This window comes from Octodon degus, unplaced genomic scaffold (genome assembly GCF_000260255.1).
Source record: "Octodon degus isolate 3935 unplaced genomic scaffold, OctDeg1.0 scaffold00216, whole genome shotgun sequence".
NCBI lineage: Eukaryota > Metazoa > Chordata > Mammalia > Rodentia > Octodontidae > Octodon > Octodon degus.
In genome coordinates, this window is record NW_004524792.1 from 3,647,373 (window position 1) to 3,668,968 (window position 21,596).

General features: G+C 42.5%; 1 protein-coding gene across 2 annotated transcripts in view; it reads right to left on the reverse strand.

Moving 5' to 3' along the window:
• The window catches only part of Thsd1 (thrombospondin type 1 domain containing 1), a 25,325-nt gene extending 4,190 nt beyond the window's left edge, over positions 1-21,135 (reverse strand). The window contains exons 1-3 of one of the 2 annotated variants that reach the window (XM_004645050.2): positions 21,005-21,135; positions 17,172-18,137; positions 5,507-5,665 (exon numbers count right to left, since the gene is read on the reverse strand). In XM_004645050.2, the coding sequence (XP_004645107.1) occupies positions 5,507-5,665; positions 17,172-18,137; positions 21,005-21,062 (1,183 nt within the window). In that variant the 5' untranslated portion in view covers positions 21,063-21,135. The remainder of the gene's footprint in view (positions 1-5,506; positions 5,666-17,171; positions 18,138-21,004) is intronic. The other variant, XM_004645051.2, reaches the window with a different exon arrangement.
• Positions 21,136-21,596: the final 461 nt, after the last annotated feature.

Genomic DNA, 21,596 nt, shown 5'->3' on the forward strand with positions numbered 1-21,596 from the left:
TGATCCAGGACTTGGTACATTGCTAAGTTGCCCAGGGTGGGCTTGAACTTGAGATTCTCTTATTTCAACCTCCCGAAGTGCTGCGATTACAGGCATGTGCCACCATGCTTAGCTTAGATTACTCTCTGTTCCTCCTCCACCACTATCTCACAAACTCCTGATAGCTGTCAGTTACTACAGCACCTGGGCTCCAGCCTCCCTTGTCACCACAGAGCTAGGACCAGCCTGGGCAGCTGAGAGCTAATCCGGTTTGCACTGCCTTCCCATGGTCTGCAGCAGCTCCTCTTCTGAGGTATCACCTGTCACAGCTCACTGTCTGGTTGCCCTACTGTGTAGTTTACTCTCACTGGGCTTCTCCAACCCTCCTTTTTCTCCCAAGATCCAGCTGCTACCTAGTCTTACCTCATCCCTAAACAAGTCCTATGCATTGTCATCACTGACCCTATTTTCTTCTCAACACCTTGACTCCCTGGACCTCTCATTCTGAGCTCTATCCCTTAACGACTATATCTGCTGTCCCCTAAAATACTTGCTTCCAATTTCACCATGTCTCCAAGCTCCCTATCCAATCTGCTTCCCTAACAATCTGGCAGGTCACAGAAAAGACAAAAAAGCCATCTGACAACCACATCCCCACCTTCTGCCGTAACCTTCCCCCACAAACTTAGCAGCACTCCACCTCTGTTTAACTGAGTTTCACACCATAAGGGGGATAAGTTTCCCCCGATAAGGCAAGCTCACCAACAAACATCCACCCTTCTCCAACGGGATCCTAATCATCCCAACTTCTCTTCAGTTGCTCCTTCTCCTCAGCACAGAAACTTGTTTCAGCTCTTTCCACTTTAGAAAGACCCTTCTCAGCCAGGAATGGTAGGGCATGCCTAGTCCTAGCACCTGAGGCAGAAGGGCTGCAAATTCAAGCCCAGACTAGACAGTACAGTGACTTAGCAAGACCGTGTCTTTAAAAACAACAAAAAGAGGACTGGGAAGATAGCTCAGTGGTCTAAGTACCTGTCTGGCCAAGTGCAGGGACCTGGGTTCCATCCCCAGTATCCATGCCATGTTGGCCCACACCAAGCTAGTCACCAAAACTGGTCATGGTGGCGCATGCCTGTAATCCCAGCACTGGGGAGGCTGAGACAGGAAGATCACTGAGTCTGAGCTTTTATTTACCAAATACATAAATAAAAATTAAAAAACAGAAGGAAAAAAAAGGTGGATGACTAGGAGTTGTCACTCCATGCAAAGGACCGGGTTTAATCCCGTTCCAAACAAAATTAAAAACCAAACATCTTCCCCAGCCCTCTCACGAGTCCATAATCCAGCTCTTATTGCTGTGCTTGTTCCCCAGCCATATTTACAGTCAAAGGAGTCCATATTTGCTGACAGATTGCTCCCACATGGTGACGTTTACTGCCAACTGCCCCCAGGACTCCAACAAAACAGCTCCTGCTGAGGTCATTAATGACTTCCTAGTAACTGATTATCCTGCAGCACTGGCTACCATGCATGAGATGCCTCTTGAAGCTCTCTCTCCCTCTTAGTTTCAGTGACAATATTCATGTAATTTAGAGAGAAGAACATGAGCTTCGAAGGCAGGGAGATCTGTCTCAGCCACTTCCACCTCATCAAGCCCAAGACTCATCACCTTCCCCTAGAACATGGGCCTCCTCAGATATACCCAATTTCAGGGGAGAGGGACCATGGCTCATGTGGGGCCTAGTACAGGACCTTCTTGCCTGTCTTGCCACTGTTCACTGAATCCAGAGTCTGCATCCTTCCCTCCCCACATCCCCACTGCAAGTGGCTCATTTTTGTAGGCATTACTGCAAAACGCAAGGGGCCCTCTCTGCCACATCTACTCTTCCAACCTGATTCTACATTTACAGCCAGAGAGATCACCCAAAAACATCTATTCGAGGCTTCAAGGACCCGCAGGGCCTGGTCCCCAGCAATCTGTCTGGTCTTGGTTTTCCTACCCTTCTGGGCACACCTTTCTCAAGCTACAGCGAATTATTTACAGTTCCCCAGATCTCCTTCTGCACCATCTTCCATGCCATTCATTGTACGCTTTGCTTACCTCAATCACTGGGGTAGCACCTTCTCACCTCTCAAGCTTGAGCTCAAAAATCACCAGCTCCAAGACTGGAGATGTTTCCAGCATGGGCCAGCACCCCTTCAAGCTTCCACACCAAGTTGTCAGAACTTTTATTGCTTTAGGCTCTGTATTGTACAGTGTACTACACCTGTGTTTACACCTTCTGGACTAAAATATCATAAGCCCCTTCAGCCAAGGACACGTCTTATCCAGTCCCAGTCACTTGCACATAGTTGGTACTCAACATTAGCTTATTTAATTGATTCATTCCCTATTTTAAAGTAGAATATAAAAATGATCAGTATTCCACCTGATCCAACACAGGTAACACAGAAATTGGATTTTCCACTCTCATATTTAACAGAGACAAAATTAATGCACAGCTTCACTCTGAGCTTGGCATAAAAGCATTCTTCTAAAGCCAAGTAAAACTCTGAACTCTTAACCAAGTGAAAACAGTTGTATGCTGAAAGATTGTTCTCTGATTTATCACTTTGTCTCGGCAGTGGTGGTACTGATGACAGTGGGTAGCAGCACTGCTATCACACGTCCAGAGCTGTTCTCCCACCTCTGCTCTCTTCTGACGCTAGCTGGCTCCCCTGAGGGCCACAGCTGGAGAAAAGCCCATGGTCTGCCAGCCTGAGCCAGCTCGGCTCCTCTCGGGCTTGCTTGTTCACGTCAGCTCAGCGGAAGTGGCTCTCCTGATGGTAAGCAGCAGGCTCACAGACTGCCACATCTCCAAGGAATGGAAAATAGGGGGAGTAGGGAAGAAGGGAAGACCTGGAAGAAACGATCCTTTTCACCTACTTAAGCATTTACCCGAGGCCCGCTTAGAGTAAAAAGCAGGGGTGTCTCTAGCACTTACTTCCTTGCTCATTGATAATTTAGGTTCCAGATCCCATCCAGCATTAAAGAATTAAAATCAAAAAAGAAAGAATTAAAATCCCAGAACATGAAATACGATCACATTTCCTCAAAAACAACTGCTCCAGTTGCTGATGCCTCTCCTGAAAACCCAGATTGGTCTATAGATAAAGGCACAGCACTCAAGAGAAGCAGCTTAGAATGAAATTAGCTCCAGCTCCCCTAAGTCAGTGGTGGCAAACCTACTGCCTGTGTGCCACAGAGGACATGCAGAGCCCTTCTCTGCTGGTACACGAGGACGAGCCAAGTTGCCCCAGCAGCCAAGAATCAGATAACAGTTGTTATCTGAACTAAAACCTCAGTGTTCAGGCTTAATTGCAGGGTTTGGCACTTTGCAATAAGTAAGTGGGTTTTCGGATGCAGTTCCACACTCAGTCTCTAAAAGGTTCACCATCACTGCAGGCCTAATTCCTCACTGCATGACCTGAGCGAGGATCTCCCTCCCCTGCCCAGAGTCTGCCTCTAATACAGAAACAACAGTACACATGTGTCCCCTGTATCCCTTAGTGTCTTCTGGGGTTTGGTTCCAGGATCACTATACTCAAGTTTGTTCTATAAAATAACATAGTATTTGCATAGTGCCCTACATTCATCCTGCCAAATACTCGCGTTCATTCCTAGGTTACTCATATTGCCTAGTACAATATAAATGCTATTTGACTGTTATACCCTATTTACTGAATGATAAAAGAAAAATATCAGTGCATATTCAATGTAGAAACACATTTTGTCTGAGTATTTTCCATGCCTGGTTGGTTAAATACACAAATGCAGAACTTGCAGATACATAAGGTCAGCTACATCAACTTCCTACATGCAAAGTACTTACAAAAATGCTCATGCTCTGAGCCCAGCAAAATACCTACACTGCAGAACCAGTATGAGGTTTAACTGAGATAGAATATTTAAAATTTTAGCATGTAGGTGGTCCATTGGTGGCTAATAGCATTCTGCTCTAAAAAGACAGTGCAAGCCAGTGGCTTTTATTTTATTTTTTTGTGTGTGTGGTCAGCTCAGTCTGCCGTGGGGGTGGGGCTGGCATGCATGTGGTGTTGGGGATCGAACCACAGTTCCTGTGCTTGCCTAAGCAGGTGCTTTAGCCCGCTGAGCTCTCTCGCCAGCTCCAGCACTGATTTTAAATTCCCTTGTGTGTTGCAGAACTCTGGGTGGACTCTCTTAATACAACACGCCATCCCAGAATTAAAAGGTGTATTTGAATGAAGTTATACACACAGAAGGAGCTGGGAAATGTGAAAGGGATTTGCAAAGAAAGGAGTAGACATAGATGAGAGCCTTACAAAGCACTATGAAGTATGACTGATGAAAGAACAGATTCAGAGTGGGGCCCAGGGTGCGTGAAAGAAGACAGGCTGAGGGCTGGGAGGCGAGCCTGAGCCTGAGCCTGAGGCTGCCATAAAAAAGACAAAAGACAAAGTTCCTAAGATTTTGGAACGAAGGGAAAAAAGGTTATAGTATTGGCTAGCAAGACAAAATAGCAGGAGGGATTTTCTAAGGCCACAGGCAGGAACACTGGCTGCAGCCTGCCAGGTGTGTGACGTTTGTGCTGAAAGCTACTCTGAGATCCAAACAAAGATGAGCACCTAACCCCTTCAGAGCCCACAGGGATAAGGAACTAGGATGGCCCTTCAACCTGGGATGGGCAAAAGGACAGGAATTGACAGAGACGTTAGATTATTTAGAGGTCAGGGTCACAGCAGGCCCAACCAGCTAACGAGGTGTTACATATCAAGAGATGAGCTGTGGGGGGGAAGGGCAAGGACTCCTGGCAGCTGTAACTGTGGCAAGGGAGCAGGGCTTGGCTCCATAACTGAAGGCAACCTAAGCTACACGAGCATCCTGTTTCTATACCGCTGACCTCAGTCACTGGCAGACACCCCTGCATGCCTTGAAGACATTCTGAAAATGCAGGAAAAGCCAGTCCCCATACCCAAAACAAGTATCCCTACCCTCCTTCTACAGGACAGAGGGGGTGCTGAATAAACATAAGCCACTCAGGGAGAAAGAGGGTGCCCTGCCCCCCTTCTGACAATTAATAGTACATTCGGTCCCACTGGGCTTCTTTGGGATGATCTGAAAAGTTAAGAAAAAATATTTGCCCACCACTTTGTGGGGAAGTACAGATAGAAATAAAAATAAAATAAATCTTAGGAAGAAGAAATAATTCTTCTCCATTCTATTCCTGCACTGTAAAAATTATTTAACATGTCTGAATTTTTAATTTAGACATATTTCATTGTAATGTTCCTCTTTCCCACAGTGGTAATGGCCACCAGCTCAGTGCCAAGCTGCTTTCCATGCTACTCACAGTCTTAGACACACTACAGAACAAGGGACTAGAGCAACCACAGAGCCCTGACGAAGCCACTCCTGAACTCAGAGTGGTGATTCTCAGGTCAGTCTGTTCAATACACCTTCTGCTGGAGGCCCTGAGGAGAGATGCCCAGAGGAAGTAAGAATACCTACCTGGACACTCCTCCAGGGAACACAAGGAGGTCTCCAAGGATGTTCCAGGGCAGCCAGGTCTGGAGGGGAAGGAAGTGAGACACACACGGCGACGCTCTCTGACACCATCCCCACACGTGGTGCTACACGGACCCCACGGCTGCCACGGTCCCCAAGTTTCTGCAAGGACATAAGTCATGTTTTTAATGCTAGCTCATTGGAGAATCAGTATTTTAACTGCACCTAAGTGAAACAGCAAAACTCAAATCTCAGGCCTTGAAAAGTCAAGTAAAAACATTCCCAGAGATGTAGAAAGAAGCTGTGGTGTTACTCCTAAACTTAAAGAAAAGCTGCACAATTTATAAAAATCGTAGCTTTCCTAGAGCCCACCCGAGAGATGAGGTCACAGGACAACCAAACAGCCTCTGACATGAAGAAAGACAGGCGCCTCCAAGGAAAGAGGGGCTATAACATGTGCTTACTTGGGACAGGCTCCAGGGCCCACCCACACAAGCTGGCGAGAAAAATCCCACTAAAAATGTAATGATAAAAGTCTAGTGTGGACTATAATGAGAACACAAAAGACACAAAACAAGGGGAACTGTACCCACACACAGGCTCTTCTCCAGGGAGCTCACCAAATGCTCTCCAGAGGGGCTGAGGGCACCTATAAGAACAGACGATGCCTCCTCATGGTAAGGTGTGGGGAAGGAAGGAGCACCACAGCAGAAGAGACTCAAAGCCTCACCATATCCTTTCTCCATCTTTTCCAAAGAACAATAGATTCATCCATTGGAAAAGGAAGGAAGCCTGGTCACCTAAGAAGCATCAGTTGAGGTCAACTAGTGCAAGGGAATGGAAAAAGAAAACTCCTTTACCTTTGGAGAGGAGTCTGAAATCTCCTGGTCCCAGACTATTAAAGATTTTCTACCACTGGAGAGGGACAGGTTTATCGAGAAGGTACCATCCTGAAACTTAGGGACAGAATATTTGCCCAAGACAGAGGATGAACCAGCACAAGGGAGAATCCTCCCCTCACACCAGGCTATCCAGTGCTGCATGAGAGAAAGCTAGAGGCAAATATCTCTAATGTGTAGGGGCAAGCCTAATACTGAAGGTGGAACAGAAGCATCTGGCAACCCAATGCCCACTGTCAATACAGAAAATTGGTAACAGAAAGTTCTGAGATCTGTGATGAACAGAATAGATGTAGCAACAGGAAAAAAAAACCAGTTTGATTCCTTACTTAATAACCCAACAGCCACACTAAAGACGTACCAAGACCAGAAGTACAGTAACCCACTTCCAGGGTTACTTCTGGGTCTACTGTTCCAAACAAGATACAAATAATTATGAGATACCCAAAAAAGGGAAAAACCATCAAGAGACAAGGTAATCAAGAAAACCAGACTTAGATATTACCCAGGTACTAGGCCTATTAGAAAAAAAATTAAAATTGTTAAGACTTTAGCAGAAAAGGAAAACAAAATGAACAGAAACATTAAAATTTTCATCAGAAAATTGAAGAGTTAGATGGAAATATCAGAACTTAAAAAACACAGTAACAGAGATAAATCACTTCTGCAGACTCATAATAGATATACCACACCTAATGACAGAAACCATAAATCTAAATATAGGTATAATGTTGTTGCTTGTGTCTATAGGTCCCCAAAGCCTCACGTGGCAATAGATGTAGTTTTTCAGAGGTGATTGGATCTAAAGTGTGTAATGCTGGGATTAAGGGTGCAAATAGGATCACGGGTACAATTACCAACTTAGTCCACAGATTAGTTGGGCACAGTTCTAGGTAGGACTAAGAGTGCCCCACCTAGGGTGTCAGTGCTACCTCTCCCAGGGCAGGTAGCCTGGCTGAAATATTAGGGACAGAACGAGGGCTCACTTGTCACTTACCTGCTGCTTACTGACTTCTACTTGCTCTGCTTTGCCACGGACTGTTTATCTTTTCTGATGCCCCTCTGCCAGGCCACCCTGCTTTGGAGCCAGCTGACTACAGACTGAGACCTCTACAAACTGTGAGCTAAATAAACCTTCTCTCCTTTAGCTCTGGGTATCTGGGATTTTGCCTTGACAATGAGAAAAGCCACTGGGACAGGCAGAAATCATTCAATGTGAAATACAAAGAGTACTGAGTTGAATATGTCTACCCAAATGCACATATTAGAAACCTGATGCTCAATGCAATAGCACTGGGAAACACAATGCAAGGGGAAGTGTTCAGGTTCTGAGGGCTTCACCTCATGAATGGACTGATGATGATTCTGCAAGCACTTGAGCCATGCACTCTTCTGCCTTTACATCTTCTTCCTGGGATGAGGCAGTAGGAAGGTACTGACCAGCTGCTGGACCTCGACCTTGGAATTCCTATTTTCTAGAACTGTGAGAAATAAATCTCTATGGTTTATAAATTGCCCAATACCAGGTGTTCTGTTATAGCAGAACAAAATGAACTAAAACAAAAGGAGAGAGTGAATAAAACAGAACACACTGAAAAGCTGTGGGGCAACATCAAATCGTCTTGTGTACACGTAACTGAAATCACAGGAGGGAAAGAGAAAACATGACAGAAGAAATATTTAAATGCCCAAAAACTTCCAAAAACTAATGAAGGACCAAGCCAGAGGTCAAGGACGCTCAGAAAATATCAAATAGGACAAATAGAAAAGGAGAAAAAAAATTAAAAATTTGATACACTATGCTCAAACTTCTCAAAACCAAAAACAAAAATATGCTGAAGACAGCGTGGCTGGAGTAGGTCAAGGGTGGAACTATATGATGCAAAGGATAAAGCTGAGAATACAGCTGACTTCTCATCAGAAACTATGCCAGTCAGAAGATAATGGAGTAGCATTCCTGAAAAGCTAAAGAAAAAACTATCTAAAAAATCTTTCAAAAATAAAGGCTTTTTCAGATGAAAACTTGAGAGAATTCTCAGCAAGCTTTCCCTATAAGCCTTCAACTACAAGAAATGTTAAAAAGAAATCCTTTAGCAGAAGACATATGATACCAAACAAAACATGTATAAAAAGAAAAAGAATGATGGAAATGGCATACATAAGGGTAAATATTAAATCCCTCTTATTTTTAAATGCTCTGAAGTGTAATTGATAGCATAAACCAGAATTGTAGCAGTGAGTTATGTACCTGATATCATGCATGAAGTAAAATCCTTGACAACTACCACATAATTACAGAAGGCTGAAGGTATAGCTCAGTAGTACAGCACTGGCCTAGTATGTTCAAGGCCCTGGGTTGTCTCAGTACTGCAAAAGGGTAGGGTAGGGAAGTGAATTCGGAGCGTGCTATTAAAATTTGGAGTTTTTATATTACAAGATAATTATTATTCCAATAGTACTTGAAATTTGAAGGTAGATTCATGGTAAAGTTGTACATTGTAATCTCCAGGACAACCACTAAAAATACTTGAAGGTATATACAATAAACACATAGTGTAAAGTAAATCCTAAAAATATTCAGTATAGAAGATGCAGAAGAAAAAAGAAAAAAAACAAAGAACTGATGGAACAAATATAAACCCAGCAAAACAGGCTTTAATACAGCCATTTAATGGAAACACTAAATATAAATAAAACAATTTAAAACAGAGACTACTATAGTAAATATTTTTTTAAAAGCATGATCCAACTATATACTATTCTAAAAAACACTTTACATGTAAAGACATACAGAGGTTAAAAGTGAAAAGATAGAAGATGTATCTTGTGAATGTATGAGAAACCTGGAGTGGTTATATTAGTACTGACAAAACACTGCAGAACCACGGATACAGAGGCACGTAATACTAATGAAGGAGTCAGTCTAGCAGGGAATCTTGATTCACCCAACAACAGAACTTCAAAATACAAAACTCTTCCCAAACTGCCTTTTGTTTTGGCTTTTCATGGAACTGGTGATCACACCTGAGGCCCTGTACCTGCAAGGTGAGCATTCTACCACTGAGCAAAACAAAATAATAAGCCAAAACAACCAGTACTGATTGAGAAATGCAAATTGCTCTTCCAAGCAGACATGCAATCACTGCCAGAGAGAATAACAGAACAGATCCCTGCAGAGAAATTGCCTGAGCTCCTCCTCTATCAGTACTCATGGAACTCCAAGTCCCATCAGGTCTTTCCAATATGAAACACCGAAATACCTTCTGCATAAAAGACTCTTCATCTTTCATGGACAAAAATTTCTAACGCAGCCAAAGGTATACAAAGCATTACAAAAATAGTAATAACAATAAGCAAAATGTGTAGGGCAGCTACATCCTCAGGGGAGCCAAGTGGTGCAATCTTTGGAGTGAGTCATGGAATACAAGTTCTTTAAAGCAATTATAAGTCTCTGAGGCCTCTCACATGAGTGGGAGCATTACAAATGAGAGTCCTGGACTTGCCTCAGCTGAGGTGTGGTAATGATGTTCCATGCAGAGGGCCAACTGAACACAATATTGGTCCTGTGCCTCCTGGATCACGCGTGGCTCCTCTTGTGCAGAACAATGAGCCAGCTTTGTCCACAGGGCCTCAGAAACACTTGGGCGCTAAGCCCCAGCGCCTGCAAAGCTTTGGGAATCTCACAGGAAAGTTTCTGGGCCAAACTTGTGTGATCTCATTTAGAAAAATCTGGAAACCCATTTCTGTAGTCTAAATAGCAAATTAAGTCAACGTATAGTTTATTCTTCTCTTTTGCTTACATTTAAAACTACAAAATGAGTAATTACAAAAGCTGAATCCCATTGTTATTTTTTTCTGAATGTTTATTATATAGTTTGCATTTATGTATACATAATTATAATTTCTTTAAATACATGAATTTTTTAAAAATACATACTTTTTTCAAGCTTAAAAACAAAAATTCCCTTAAAGGGTCAAGAAAAAAATCAGTAAAGGTATGAGTCTTAATGTAAAAAAAAAAATCTCGTTTAGAAATGTGTCCTTGGGCTGGCCAGATAGCTCAGTAGACTAACACACCTGCTCAGGCAGAGCGCAGCAGCTGGGGTTTGATCCCTGCTGTGCAGTGCCTTCCCCGCCCCCAGGGTCCCCTGAAACGGCCATTGAGACTGGGCATGGTGGCATGTGCCTGTAATCCCAGCACTTGGGAGGCTGAAAACAAGAAAATCACTGCAAGTCCAATCTACGTAGTGAGAGCCTGTAGATCCTACACCAAATACATTTTTAAAAAATAAATTAATTAAATAAAATAAAAATGCATCCTTTTCCCTTGAAAGTAGTCATTATTCATAGGATAATTAACAATAAAAACAAACATTTAAACTAGTTATATGTCTTTATTTCTAAATCAAATTAAACAGAAAATCACTCAATAAAGCAATGGTCAAATTTAGCCAGGCAGATTTTTTTTTAAATGCCTTAAGCATCTGCTCTCTAAAGAGCTCTTCTAGTAACTCTGTGCAAAATACTTGGTAAAATCGGACCTCATGAGAGAGATACAGCTCACACGCTACACATGAAGAGCAAGACGACAATACTCTAAAAAGTCTTCAGGAATGAAAGGCTATTTTATTAGGTTCCGTGTAGATGTCCACCCATGTGCCATAGGTAGCAAACCTGTCTGACCACATTAAATGCCTTTCAGGTCATTATGAAAGACATTAACTCTGAATGAGCAAAAGCTGTCTGGAAAGTAAAAAGGGAAATTTGTTTCTGCCTCCAAGACTATCTGAAGGAATAAAGCCTATGAAATACTCACATCTGCAAGACATTCTGTTCAAGAGACCAAGGTAAATAAGCCAAACATGCTTACAAGGAAATTGCACACACATATGTGCAGAGCTATCAGTAGCAGCAAGAGCAAAAGCACCTAGATAAACAGCACAGATTTGTACAGACAAAGCTCATGTCCACTGAATAAAGTATGCGTAAGCTTGGGCCAGGGGACCCCGAAGGGCAATAGGTCTTCTAAAAGGGGTGGGCAGCACAAGATGTATCAGCGAGTGAGCCTAAAAGCTTTTTCAGCCAGGGAGATGGCTTAGTAGAATAGGGGCTTTCCTGGCAAGTGCAAGGCCCAGAGTTCAATCCCCAGTATTGAGGAAAAGAAAAGAAAAAAAAAATCCTTGATTAGGGAGTGGGAGCGATAGCTCAGTAGAGTAAGCGCTTGCCTGGCAAGCACAAGGGCCTGAGTTCAATCCCAGGTCAGGTTCTGCCCCCAAAAAAAGCTTTTCATTGTTTAACACAGGAAATAAGTGACTGCATTTAGAGGAATTATCAAGTAGTAATAAAAGCAAACTCTCCAGATACTCTATCTGGTTATGTTGGGGTTTGTTTGTTTTGATGAGGGATCAAACCTAGGTTACCACACAGGCTGCACAAAGGCCCTACCATTAGGCCACACCCACAACCCAAGTCCGCACAGTTGTGTGTTGTGGCTCTACCATTTAACCATGGTTGACTTCAGGCAAAATACTTAGCCTCTCTGGGCCTCATTTATAAAACAGACAACATAAATGAACTAAATTGTAAGACTGTCGAGACTGAACAGGTCAGTAAACATAAAGCACTTCAAACTTTGCCTAGGGCAAAATAATCACCATAAAAAGATCATCTATAGTCATCTTTGGCAATATCTAAAATTTGTTAGAAGTTGTTATTCACATACTATCCTCTGGTCCTAGTATAATAGCTGTAGGAAGAGGCAAATGTTCTTGTTTTTTTGTGGTACCAAAGATCAAACTCAGGACCTTACGCTTGCCAGGCAAGCACTTATTCCACTGAGCCCCAGAAAAGGCAAATGAATACAACACATTATTCCATTTTTAAAAAGAACTAATAAAGAACTCAGTTTGTGGCTCACATGAGTCACAGTAGACCCCTAAATGATACCACCTGGCAAAAAAAGACAGTGTATCATCCCAGCCCTTGGGAGGCTGAGCCAGAAAGCACCACAAGTTCAAGTCCTGCCTGAGCTACACAGTGAGACTGTCTCAAAAAAGGTCTTTACTGGTCAGAACCTTCAACTTAAGTAGAAAGTAAATCAATTCATCAATTCAGTCATAAACTTATATACAGGTTGAATATCCCATTATCCAAAAAGTCTGACACCAGAAGGGTTTGCGATTTAGGAATATCTACAAATATAAAATATCTTAATGATGGGATCCAAGTGTACACATGAAACTCAGTTATGTTTCATATTACCGTATACACATACTCTACATAATTCCATGCAATATCTTCAGCATACCTGTGTTTTGACTGCAGCCTGTCACATGAAGACAAGTATGTAATTTTACACTACAGCATCATATTGGTGCTCAAAGGTTTCAGATTCTGGAACACTATGGATTTCAGATTTTTAAACAGAGATGTTCAATGTATACTAAAAATACCAGAAGTCACTGGGGTTCCTATCGCAAGTTGTTCTTAGCTGAACAGTGTCAGAATGGGTCTGCCACACAAAGAATCTGTGTTTAGCTTCCCTGGTTACTGCTTCAGGTCCTGCTGTTTGAATGTCTTCAGCTGCTGCTGCATAGAGCAGCTCATGGGGAGACCCTGAGCACTCTCTGCCTGGGTACAGGACCACTCTCTGCTCTGCCCATTTCTAGAATTCACACCACCACCACCCTCCCCCGTGCTGTTTGTTTGACACTGGCTGGACACATTTGTAGAAAGCCCGGTGGCTTGGAGTGCCAATAAGATGACACTCCTGACCCAAATGTCTCAATTTCTTTTGGTTTATTTCCATTCAATTCAGTCAGAATATTTTTCCTTGTATATAAATCTTCTTTTGAAAAAACAAGAATATCTTGGATCATCAAACTAATTTCATGTTTTTCTAATACCTGAGGCCAGCCATACCTGAGTCCAATTATTTTTTAAAACATACCGAGCACCTATTAATGTGACAGGCAAACCAAGCAGGCCAAATAAAGACCATTAATAGTTTGACCGGAAATAATTTAATGCCTACATAAACTGAGTTTTGCCACCAACTACCCTTCCCCAGTATGGGAGGGTTGTTGTGAAAGGGAAGGACAACACTGACAAGAAAATTAACATTAACAAGAACATTAACATGAAAGACGTGATAAATGCCCTGAAAGAGGAACTGAAGGGTACTGTCATGCTTTAGGGCCAGGGGAGTCAGCCAATCTGGGGTAGAAGAAGAGTAACACAAGTGGAGTCTCCAGGAGACATTCACTAGGGGATACCAGGAGGAAGGTGCTTCAGGCTCCAGCAAAGAAAAGGGGCAGCTTGAACACTGAAGGCCTTGTACATTCCACCCTCAAGCCAAGGTAGGTGACAGAAAGGTTTTAAGTAGAGGAACAGCCTCAGCTAGGCTGATTCTTAAATAATCTCCCTGGCTGCAGTATAAGAATTAAATGGATGGTTGAGAATCAATTAGAATTCTTGCAGAAGTCTGGCTAAGGACTTACACTTTTAAAAGCGATAGAAACTTATATCAAATGGTATCGTGGAATAGGGAAGAAGTATCAGGTGCCCTGAAGACAAAAGCCAAAAATAAAACAAAACATGGCAAAAGCTGGAGGATTCAGTGACCCATTATCTAGGGGCGTGAAGCATACAAGCAAGTCCCAAGTTTCTGCTCTGAACAGCGAGACAGGCGGTGGAGGCCCACACTGAGGAGCTGCTTCAGTTAGGGGAGTCACATGACGAGTCCAATTCCACATGTGCTGCCTTTGAGATGCACTGGCACCAGCTGAGGGATGTGAGCTATTCAGCATGGCAAGGGCAAGGGGAAGATGCCCAACCTGACTCAGCAGCAGCAGCAGCAGCAGCACAGAAATCTCCTGGCAAGCATGTGAGGGAGAAGATGACCAACCAGCAAGGGGTGAGACAGTGATGGAACTAGCCAGCAAAGGATATCCTGGAGGAGCAGCCTGGGAGGGTGGAGGTAAGCAGGAGAGGGTCGTCTCACAAAAGGAGGTCAGTGAACAGCAGCCCTGCACCTGGGGACCTGAGATACAGCTGCTGTACAGAAGCTGACAGCTTCCAGCTTTGCAGGAAGGAGTCAGTTTGAAGTACGCTAAGAAATGAATGTGAGGCGGGAAGGAATTCCAAAGGATAATCCAAAGTTTTCAAGAAACTGGGCTATAAAGGGAAGAAGAGAGAATAATGTCTGGGAGAGAATATGAGACTGAGTGAGGGGTAGGTTTTGATCTGTTTTTAGATAAGTCAATTAAGTGCATTTAAAAGTTGAATAGTGCAGTGGCCAGGATGCAAACCCCAGCCTGCAGCACCAGCCCTGCCCCCAGCAGTGATTGAGACTGGACATGGTGGCGCATGCCTGTAATCCCAGCGCTTGGGAGGCTGAAAACAGGAGAATCACTACGAGTCCAATCTATGTAGTGAAATCCTATAGACACTGCACTAAATGCAAAAAAGAAAAAAAATTGAAAAGAATGAGCCCTTATAAGAAAGGTCTGTAAAAGACAAAGTTGAGGGGTCGGGGAGATGGCTTAGTGGAATAGGCGCTTCCCTGGCAAGTGCAAGGGCCTGAGTTCAATCCCCAGTTCTGCCAAAAGAAAAAAGAAAAAAAAGACAAGGTTGAGGGGGATATAATAGAAAGTTCCAGAAATAAGCAGAGAGCTAAACTCTACAAAAGAGAGGTTTGACACGACAGTGGAAAAATGACACTTCTTCCCCACTGACACTTCTTCCACATGACTGAAAAAGGGAGAGGGTATGTATGACACCTACATGCTCAAGGATCTTTGGTGGGAGAGTGTGGAGTTCACATCTACTGGCTTCCAGCTGCCCTAGATGCAGGAGGCAAAGTCCATTCTGGAAGGTAACCACAAGGCAGAGGTTGAAGATGAGTGAAGGAGGCATTAGTAAGTAACTGTGCAGAGCAGGAAGGCATAGGAGCTGGCCAGGGCGACCTGCTGGGCAGTACGGAGGCCAGCTGAGGATCGAGGCATGAGCCACCCACGGTGGCCCCAGTCAGCCTGGGTATGACCTTGTCAGGCAGCCTCAGAAGCCTGAGTGGAGGGGGCAGCCAGCAGAGGACTGATTAACATGGAACCAGGGTGAGATCTGACCTGTGTAACAAGAGCACAACAGGGCAAAAGAATTTAGGACCTTGGTGTGGTTGATAAAGTGCTGGGCCTTGGAATCTAGGTGGGTTAGGGAGATGAACTTAAGTGGACAGTAGAAGGGGAGAGAGGAGGAGGGGGAGGAGGAAGCAGATAGAGCAGGAGACACCTATGGTCACAGAAAGTCAAAAGCTTGGGCAGTCAAGAGCCCTGGGCTCAATGAGATGAACATAAGAACAACAGCTGAGGGAACCAGACAGTCTGCCAAATTAAACCACTTACTAAGGTCATGCATGCGCCCAGGTAAAGGGGAAGAAGTGCAAAGAGCAGCATGTGGCAGGCAGAAGGGTGATGGCACAGCTACAGAGGCCCCAGCGCTGTGCATTACACCCAGGATACAGACTATGAAGACGTTTGCTTCTATTCCTTACTAAAGTGGCTTCCCTTCCTACAATAAAGGGCAGAAGAGAGGACAGATATGCTCAGCTGGCAGAAAATAGAAGTTACTAAGTACAATCTAAATTCCAGTAATCTCTGCCATCTGCTGCAATGATATTAATTTTTAAAAATATAATCTAAGCATAGCTAAAATGTATTAATTTCTACGCCAGCCTCCAATAGAAAGGAGTCTGTCTGATACTGGAGAAATGATACTTTTTCCACACTATCAAGAAAGGATGGTCTGATGCTTAAGAGCATTACTTTTATTTATTTTAATCCCTATAATTCTCTGAGGTAGGCACTTTACTACTATTTTCCTGGTGGGAACCTGAAACCTAAAGAGATTATACGGGTTGGGCCACCAGATTGCTCAGCAGATTGAAGTTCCTGTTTAGGCAGATTCAGGGGCCAGGGTTCGATCCCCAGGGTATGCTGAGCCAGCAATTGAGACTGGGCGTGGTGGTGCACGTCTGTAATCCCAGTGCTTGGGAGGCTGAAAACAGGAGGATCACTATGAGTCAGATCTATGTAGTGAGACCCTACAGACCCTGTCCTAAATACATAAAAATAAATTAAATAAATAAATACATAAATAGATTATGCGGGTCTATGCGTAAGCACATCTGCCCCCTTTACTTCCCACAGGCTCCACACACATAAAGTCAACAAACCACAGATGGAAAATGTTGAGAGAAGGGGCCGGGGAGACGGCTCAGTGGAATAAGTGCTTCCCTGGCAAGCGCAAGGGCCTGAGTTCAATCCCTGGTTCCGCAAAAAAAAAAAAAAAAAAAAAAAAAAAAAGAAAGAAAAGAGAAAAGAAAATGTTGAGAGACAAAAAAACTGTCTGTACTGAACTTATTCTTGTCATTATTCTGGTCATTATTATTCTTGCCATTATTCCATAATCAATACAGTATAAAGACTACTTACATAACATCTACATGTTATTATAAGTGACCAAAAGGATGTGCATAAATTAGACACAATACTGCCCCAGTTCGATGTCCACATTCTGGAATCATTTCTCTGTAGATACTGAGAAATGGCTGTACTCGTAATTTTTCAGACAATGAAGGTAATGCCAATTGATGAAGAGTGAACCATTAAAATGAACTTACAATTCATCTGAGGTTCACTTAAATTCTACTGAATAAGTTTACATGAGGATGCTAATCCTATTTTTAAATATTTAAACATCTCAATACTAACCTATGTTTCTCTGAATTAGCATGCATTCCTTCTCCTTTGTAGAAAAATGGCTTCTTCTTGAAATGCCAAAGTTAAAGCAATATTTATTCTTTCCCATATCAAACAAAGTGCAGTTAAACACTGTTCTTCTCTCTCCCAGGGGCACCCTGTTTTCAGCCAGTTTAGTTACTCCTTCTGTAGGGAGTCTGGGGGCTTCCTTGAAGACAGTAACTACTCCTTGAACAAAGATGCATGGTGGGGGCAGGACCATCACCTCTACCCCAGACTCACACATGAGCTCTGGCACCATCACCAGTTTGTATCCAAATTTCTGGGCCAGGTCAATGGGTCCGGTAGAAGTAATGACTGAGTCTCGGCCCAGCAGCTTCAGCACCACGGTGACATAGGCTTCTGGCCCCACAGGTGCACAGCCAAACTCAACCCACTGACTTTGAGCAAGCTCTGTCCTTTTGCTGGTTCTTATCTCCAGGGGCTGTCCTGTACTTGTTCTCATTTCAGGGAGACTGTTGGTGAAGATGACATCCACCACCATGTTGGGCTTGTCCACAGGAAATGCACACAGAGGTTGGCTGGTAAAAAAGCCTACGTGGAAGGTACCTTCTGCTGCCTGGGATGTCCTATTCAAGTCCACATGAAAGACAGGCCATTCCACCTTAAGAAAGACACTCTTCTCCAACCAAGGGACTAAAGTAAAGTTGTCCAATACTTCCGGAGTCATGATGAACCAGTAGTCACCAGCTTCCCTGAAGTGGAAGCACTCAAACTCGAGTGTTCCCTGGGACTCATTGGTTAGGATGTACTTGGTGATAACAGTCTGGTTACTGTTGGCCTCCAACAGCAGGACAGACACATTCCTCAGTGTCCCATTAGCATCATCCAAATACTGGAAATCCACTGACACTGTGCTGTTGCTCAGTGCTACATGGCCAGGCTCTCCCAGAAGAAGATACTCAGCTTCCCCAAGGACTGAAATGAACACAGTCAGTGTTTAAAAGATGCATTGGAAATACACCATTGGCAACATTGATGAAAACAGTATTTCAAACACTAGAGAAGTCAGAACAGAGCTAAGGATGACGTAAAGTGTACAGCATACAATGGCATGCAGCTCCTGGGAGCGGGGCACTGAGCTTGTTCCACACTAGGTGGCTCTGTTCTGACACCACCTTTCAGGAAGTGCAAAATAATGAGTTATTACCACATTCAACATACATGCGCAATGGAAATCTAAGCTAGAATAACAGTTGACAGTTCTCAGGTTAAAAATCCAGTACTCATCTTTCTCATCTTAATCATATGCTTGAGTTTAGGTATTTGGGGGAAATGGATATACAACAAAATTAGAGAAAGCCTGGTTTGAATGACATAATAAAAACTGCTCTAGACTTTAAAATCTAAGAACCTAACTTTCCTTCAAAGTTATTGTCTAACATTCAAGAGAAGCATTTGGGAATTTTTATCAATAAAGGAACTCTGTTTTCTATTTGTGTGAGATAAAAACTCCCTGGCAAATTTAAGGACATTACAGGAACTGGTGATGGTCTAGATAGGACAAACGAAGAACATAAACACACAGCATCCTTGTTTCTGTTTTAAACCCTATCCAAACATACATCAAAGGATGCAGCATCTTATAATGAGACAATCAGCTGGTTCAGGTATGGTAAAAAACAATTCTAAACTTAGGGGACTCCAGCACCTTTTGGTTTAAAAATAACTTATTTCTATTATGTATACCTCACCTATGTATAATATATCACATATTACATATCACTTATTACATATGTCCAAAACAATTCATGATTTTGTTTTGGTTTGGGTTTGTAGTCCAAAATACCCTCATATGTATTTAATTGATGATTATTAAAAACAAAACATGAATATATGGGCAGACAGAAGCGTTTTTCTTAATTAGCTCTGCATACACCTATTTCTTGTTTGAAATGAGAAAAAATATATAAAACTTGGATAGATTCAAATACTTGATTACTACTTGCATGAAATTTATAATAGGGTAGAGTTTTTTTTCCCAATTAGGCAAAACAGAAGTTGAGGGTTGGGGGAGCTGGGGAGATGGCTCAGTGGAATAAGTGCTTCCCTGGAAAGCACAAGGGCCTGAGTTCAATCCCCAGTTCTGCCAAAAGAAGTTGAGGGTTGGATATTCTCTTGTCTGCAAGGGGGCTGACTCCTGTGCAGCTCACCTGCTGATTCAGAGGCACTCTTCCCTCTGTGAACTAGTGGCCAAAGAGCCTCCAATGCTTACTGGAGCCCAAGGAAGGAGTTGAGACTAAGAGCAAAAGTGTATTACTTTGAACCTGAAAGGTGCAGGATAGTTTAGAATGCATTTTAGGACTCAGCAGCGCATGCCACTTAGTTTATGAATGGGGATCTGCTGCCAATGACAAGGATGAAGCTGATCAGATTCTAACTTGATGGGGCCAATCAGTGAAAGACCAGCTGGGAAGGGGGAGCAAAGGCACAACTGACCAGCGCCAGCAGCAGCCAACAGGCGGCGCATGCCGCAGGGGAGCTCGCTCCCGCACAGCGCACCTGTTCCTACACATAAGCAGATACTTTCACGCGCTTCTGCCACATCCTGATGTCTCTATTCCTGAATAGTCCCTCTCTCTATTTCTTTACTGACTCACAATAGATGTGTCTCTATATAAGCATGTTGATTAAAAAAAAAAAACTAACGTTCAAAAAAAAACCTAACTCCCTTTCCACATCAAAAGGAGATAAAAAAAAAAAAAAAGGAAAAAACCACATCCATGAAAATACCTTCTTTTCCCTCCATTAGGAGCCTGTGTACTCAGCTTCTATGCTCTGTTTTATGCTCATTCAACTTTTGTTTTCATATTCAAATAATGCAGTGTGCACTTAAGCATCTTTGTATGCTTGTGGTATTTTATCATTATGAATCAAGGAAAGTAATAATTTCTGTTGATGACTGTTAAATGTAGGGCAATCTGTTTTTCAATAGTAATAAATCACTTTAAAAGAAATTAATCCCACATTGTTTCTTCTTAAAGCAAGTGTCTGAAATAAATAATCTTTAAAAAAAGAAGTCTAAGAAAGGAGCTCTCCTGGATGAGAAGATCTACACATGCTGTTTTGTTTCGCTAGCTATGCCACAAATACTACACAAACCAGAATTCTCGGACTCCTGGATTGTAGTGGCAATAACGTCATGTTGCTGATGCTATAAATTCAGTAGTTGCATAAGACTCTGAGAAATACATTGAGGTCTGTAGTTGAAACAAATCACAGAGAACTTTAAGCATCTACACTATATGCTCAGGGATGCAAGGAATCCCACAGTCTTCATTTTATTTTATTATAATAACCCTGTGAAGTCCATCCTGTTGCTAAAGTGGAAAGAGACTAGGAAGCTTTTCTAGGTACACAACAGGGAAGGACGGAGGTTCAGACTAGTTTCAAAGTTCTCAAGCAGTATAACTCTCTCACCAAGTGAAATCTTAAAGAATACATTAAAAAAATCAGTGTTGTGTTTATGTGTGGGTGGGCATAAAATGACTCATCCTGAAACAATGGGCAATCAATCAAAGATAATTCAAGGTAACATGCTATTCTCCAACAAGTTAAAATGGTTGTTAGGGTGTTTTTAAGAATCAAAAATATACTAAAGTAAAATTGAATCAGTTATGTAGAACCTATAAATCATTTTCCACGCACTCAGAGATGCAAGATCACAGTTTAAAAGGTACAATGACCTTGCCCTGCATCCTCCACGAAAGATCATCCATATGAATATATTTATAAAACACACATTATGTTTATCAATATCTATAGGGTATAGTCACAATACTCACCATAGTCACAGAGCACCACCAGCAACAGATTTGAAAAATCTTTCAACATCAGTTTCATTCTGATCAGCAAACTCCCAAGTCTTTAGTCTCCTCATGTCCTTCTTCACTGCCAAATTGTGATGTTTTTCAAAAACACCTGAAATTAGAACTCAAAAATGATGAATCCACATAATATGATTTTGAAGTGACAAAGCTATTCTGTGAAGTACAACTTCCCATGTGATATCAAAAGGATAGTGGGGAGCACACTAATTTTCCTGGGGAAATAATTTTATCGGTCCTTTTGATTCCATTAAAGCTGATATGTCATGAGTAGGGAGGTGTGCTCAAGATCAAAACCATCTTTGCAAAACACCAAAATCTTTATCTTTATAGGACATCCTTAAGCGGAGTTTGTTACTTGGTTAATTTTATCAAAGTCAACAGTAAATCCGGAGAAGATAATACATTTTCACATTAAATGCCTGGCATTCACACTGATCAATTTGCTACATCTTTGCCAAACTCACATAGTATTGTGGTGCATATGTCCACCCCACCTCTACCCCTGACCTGGCTTGTACAACTGGTGTATTATCTGGATTGTTTCATT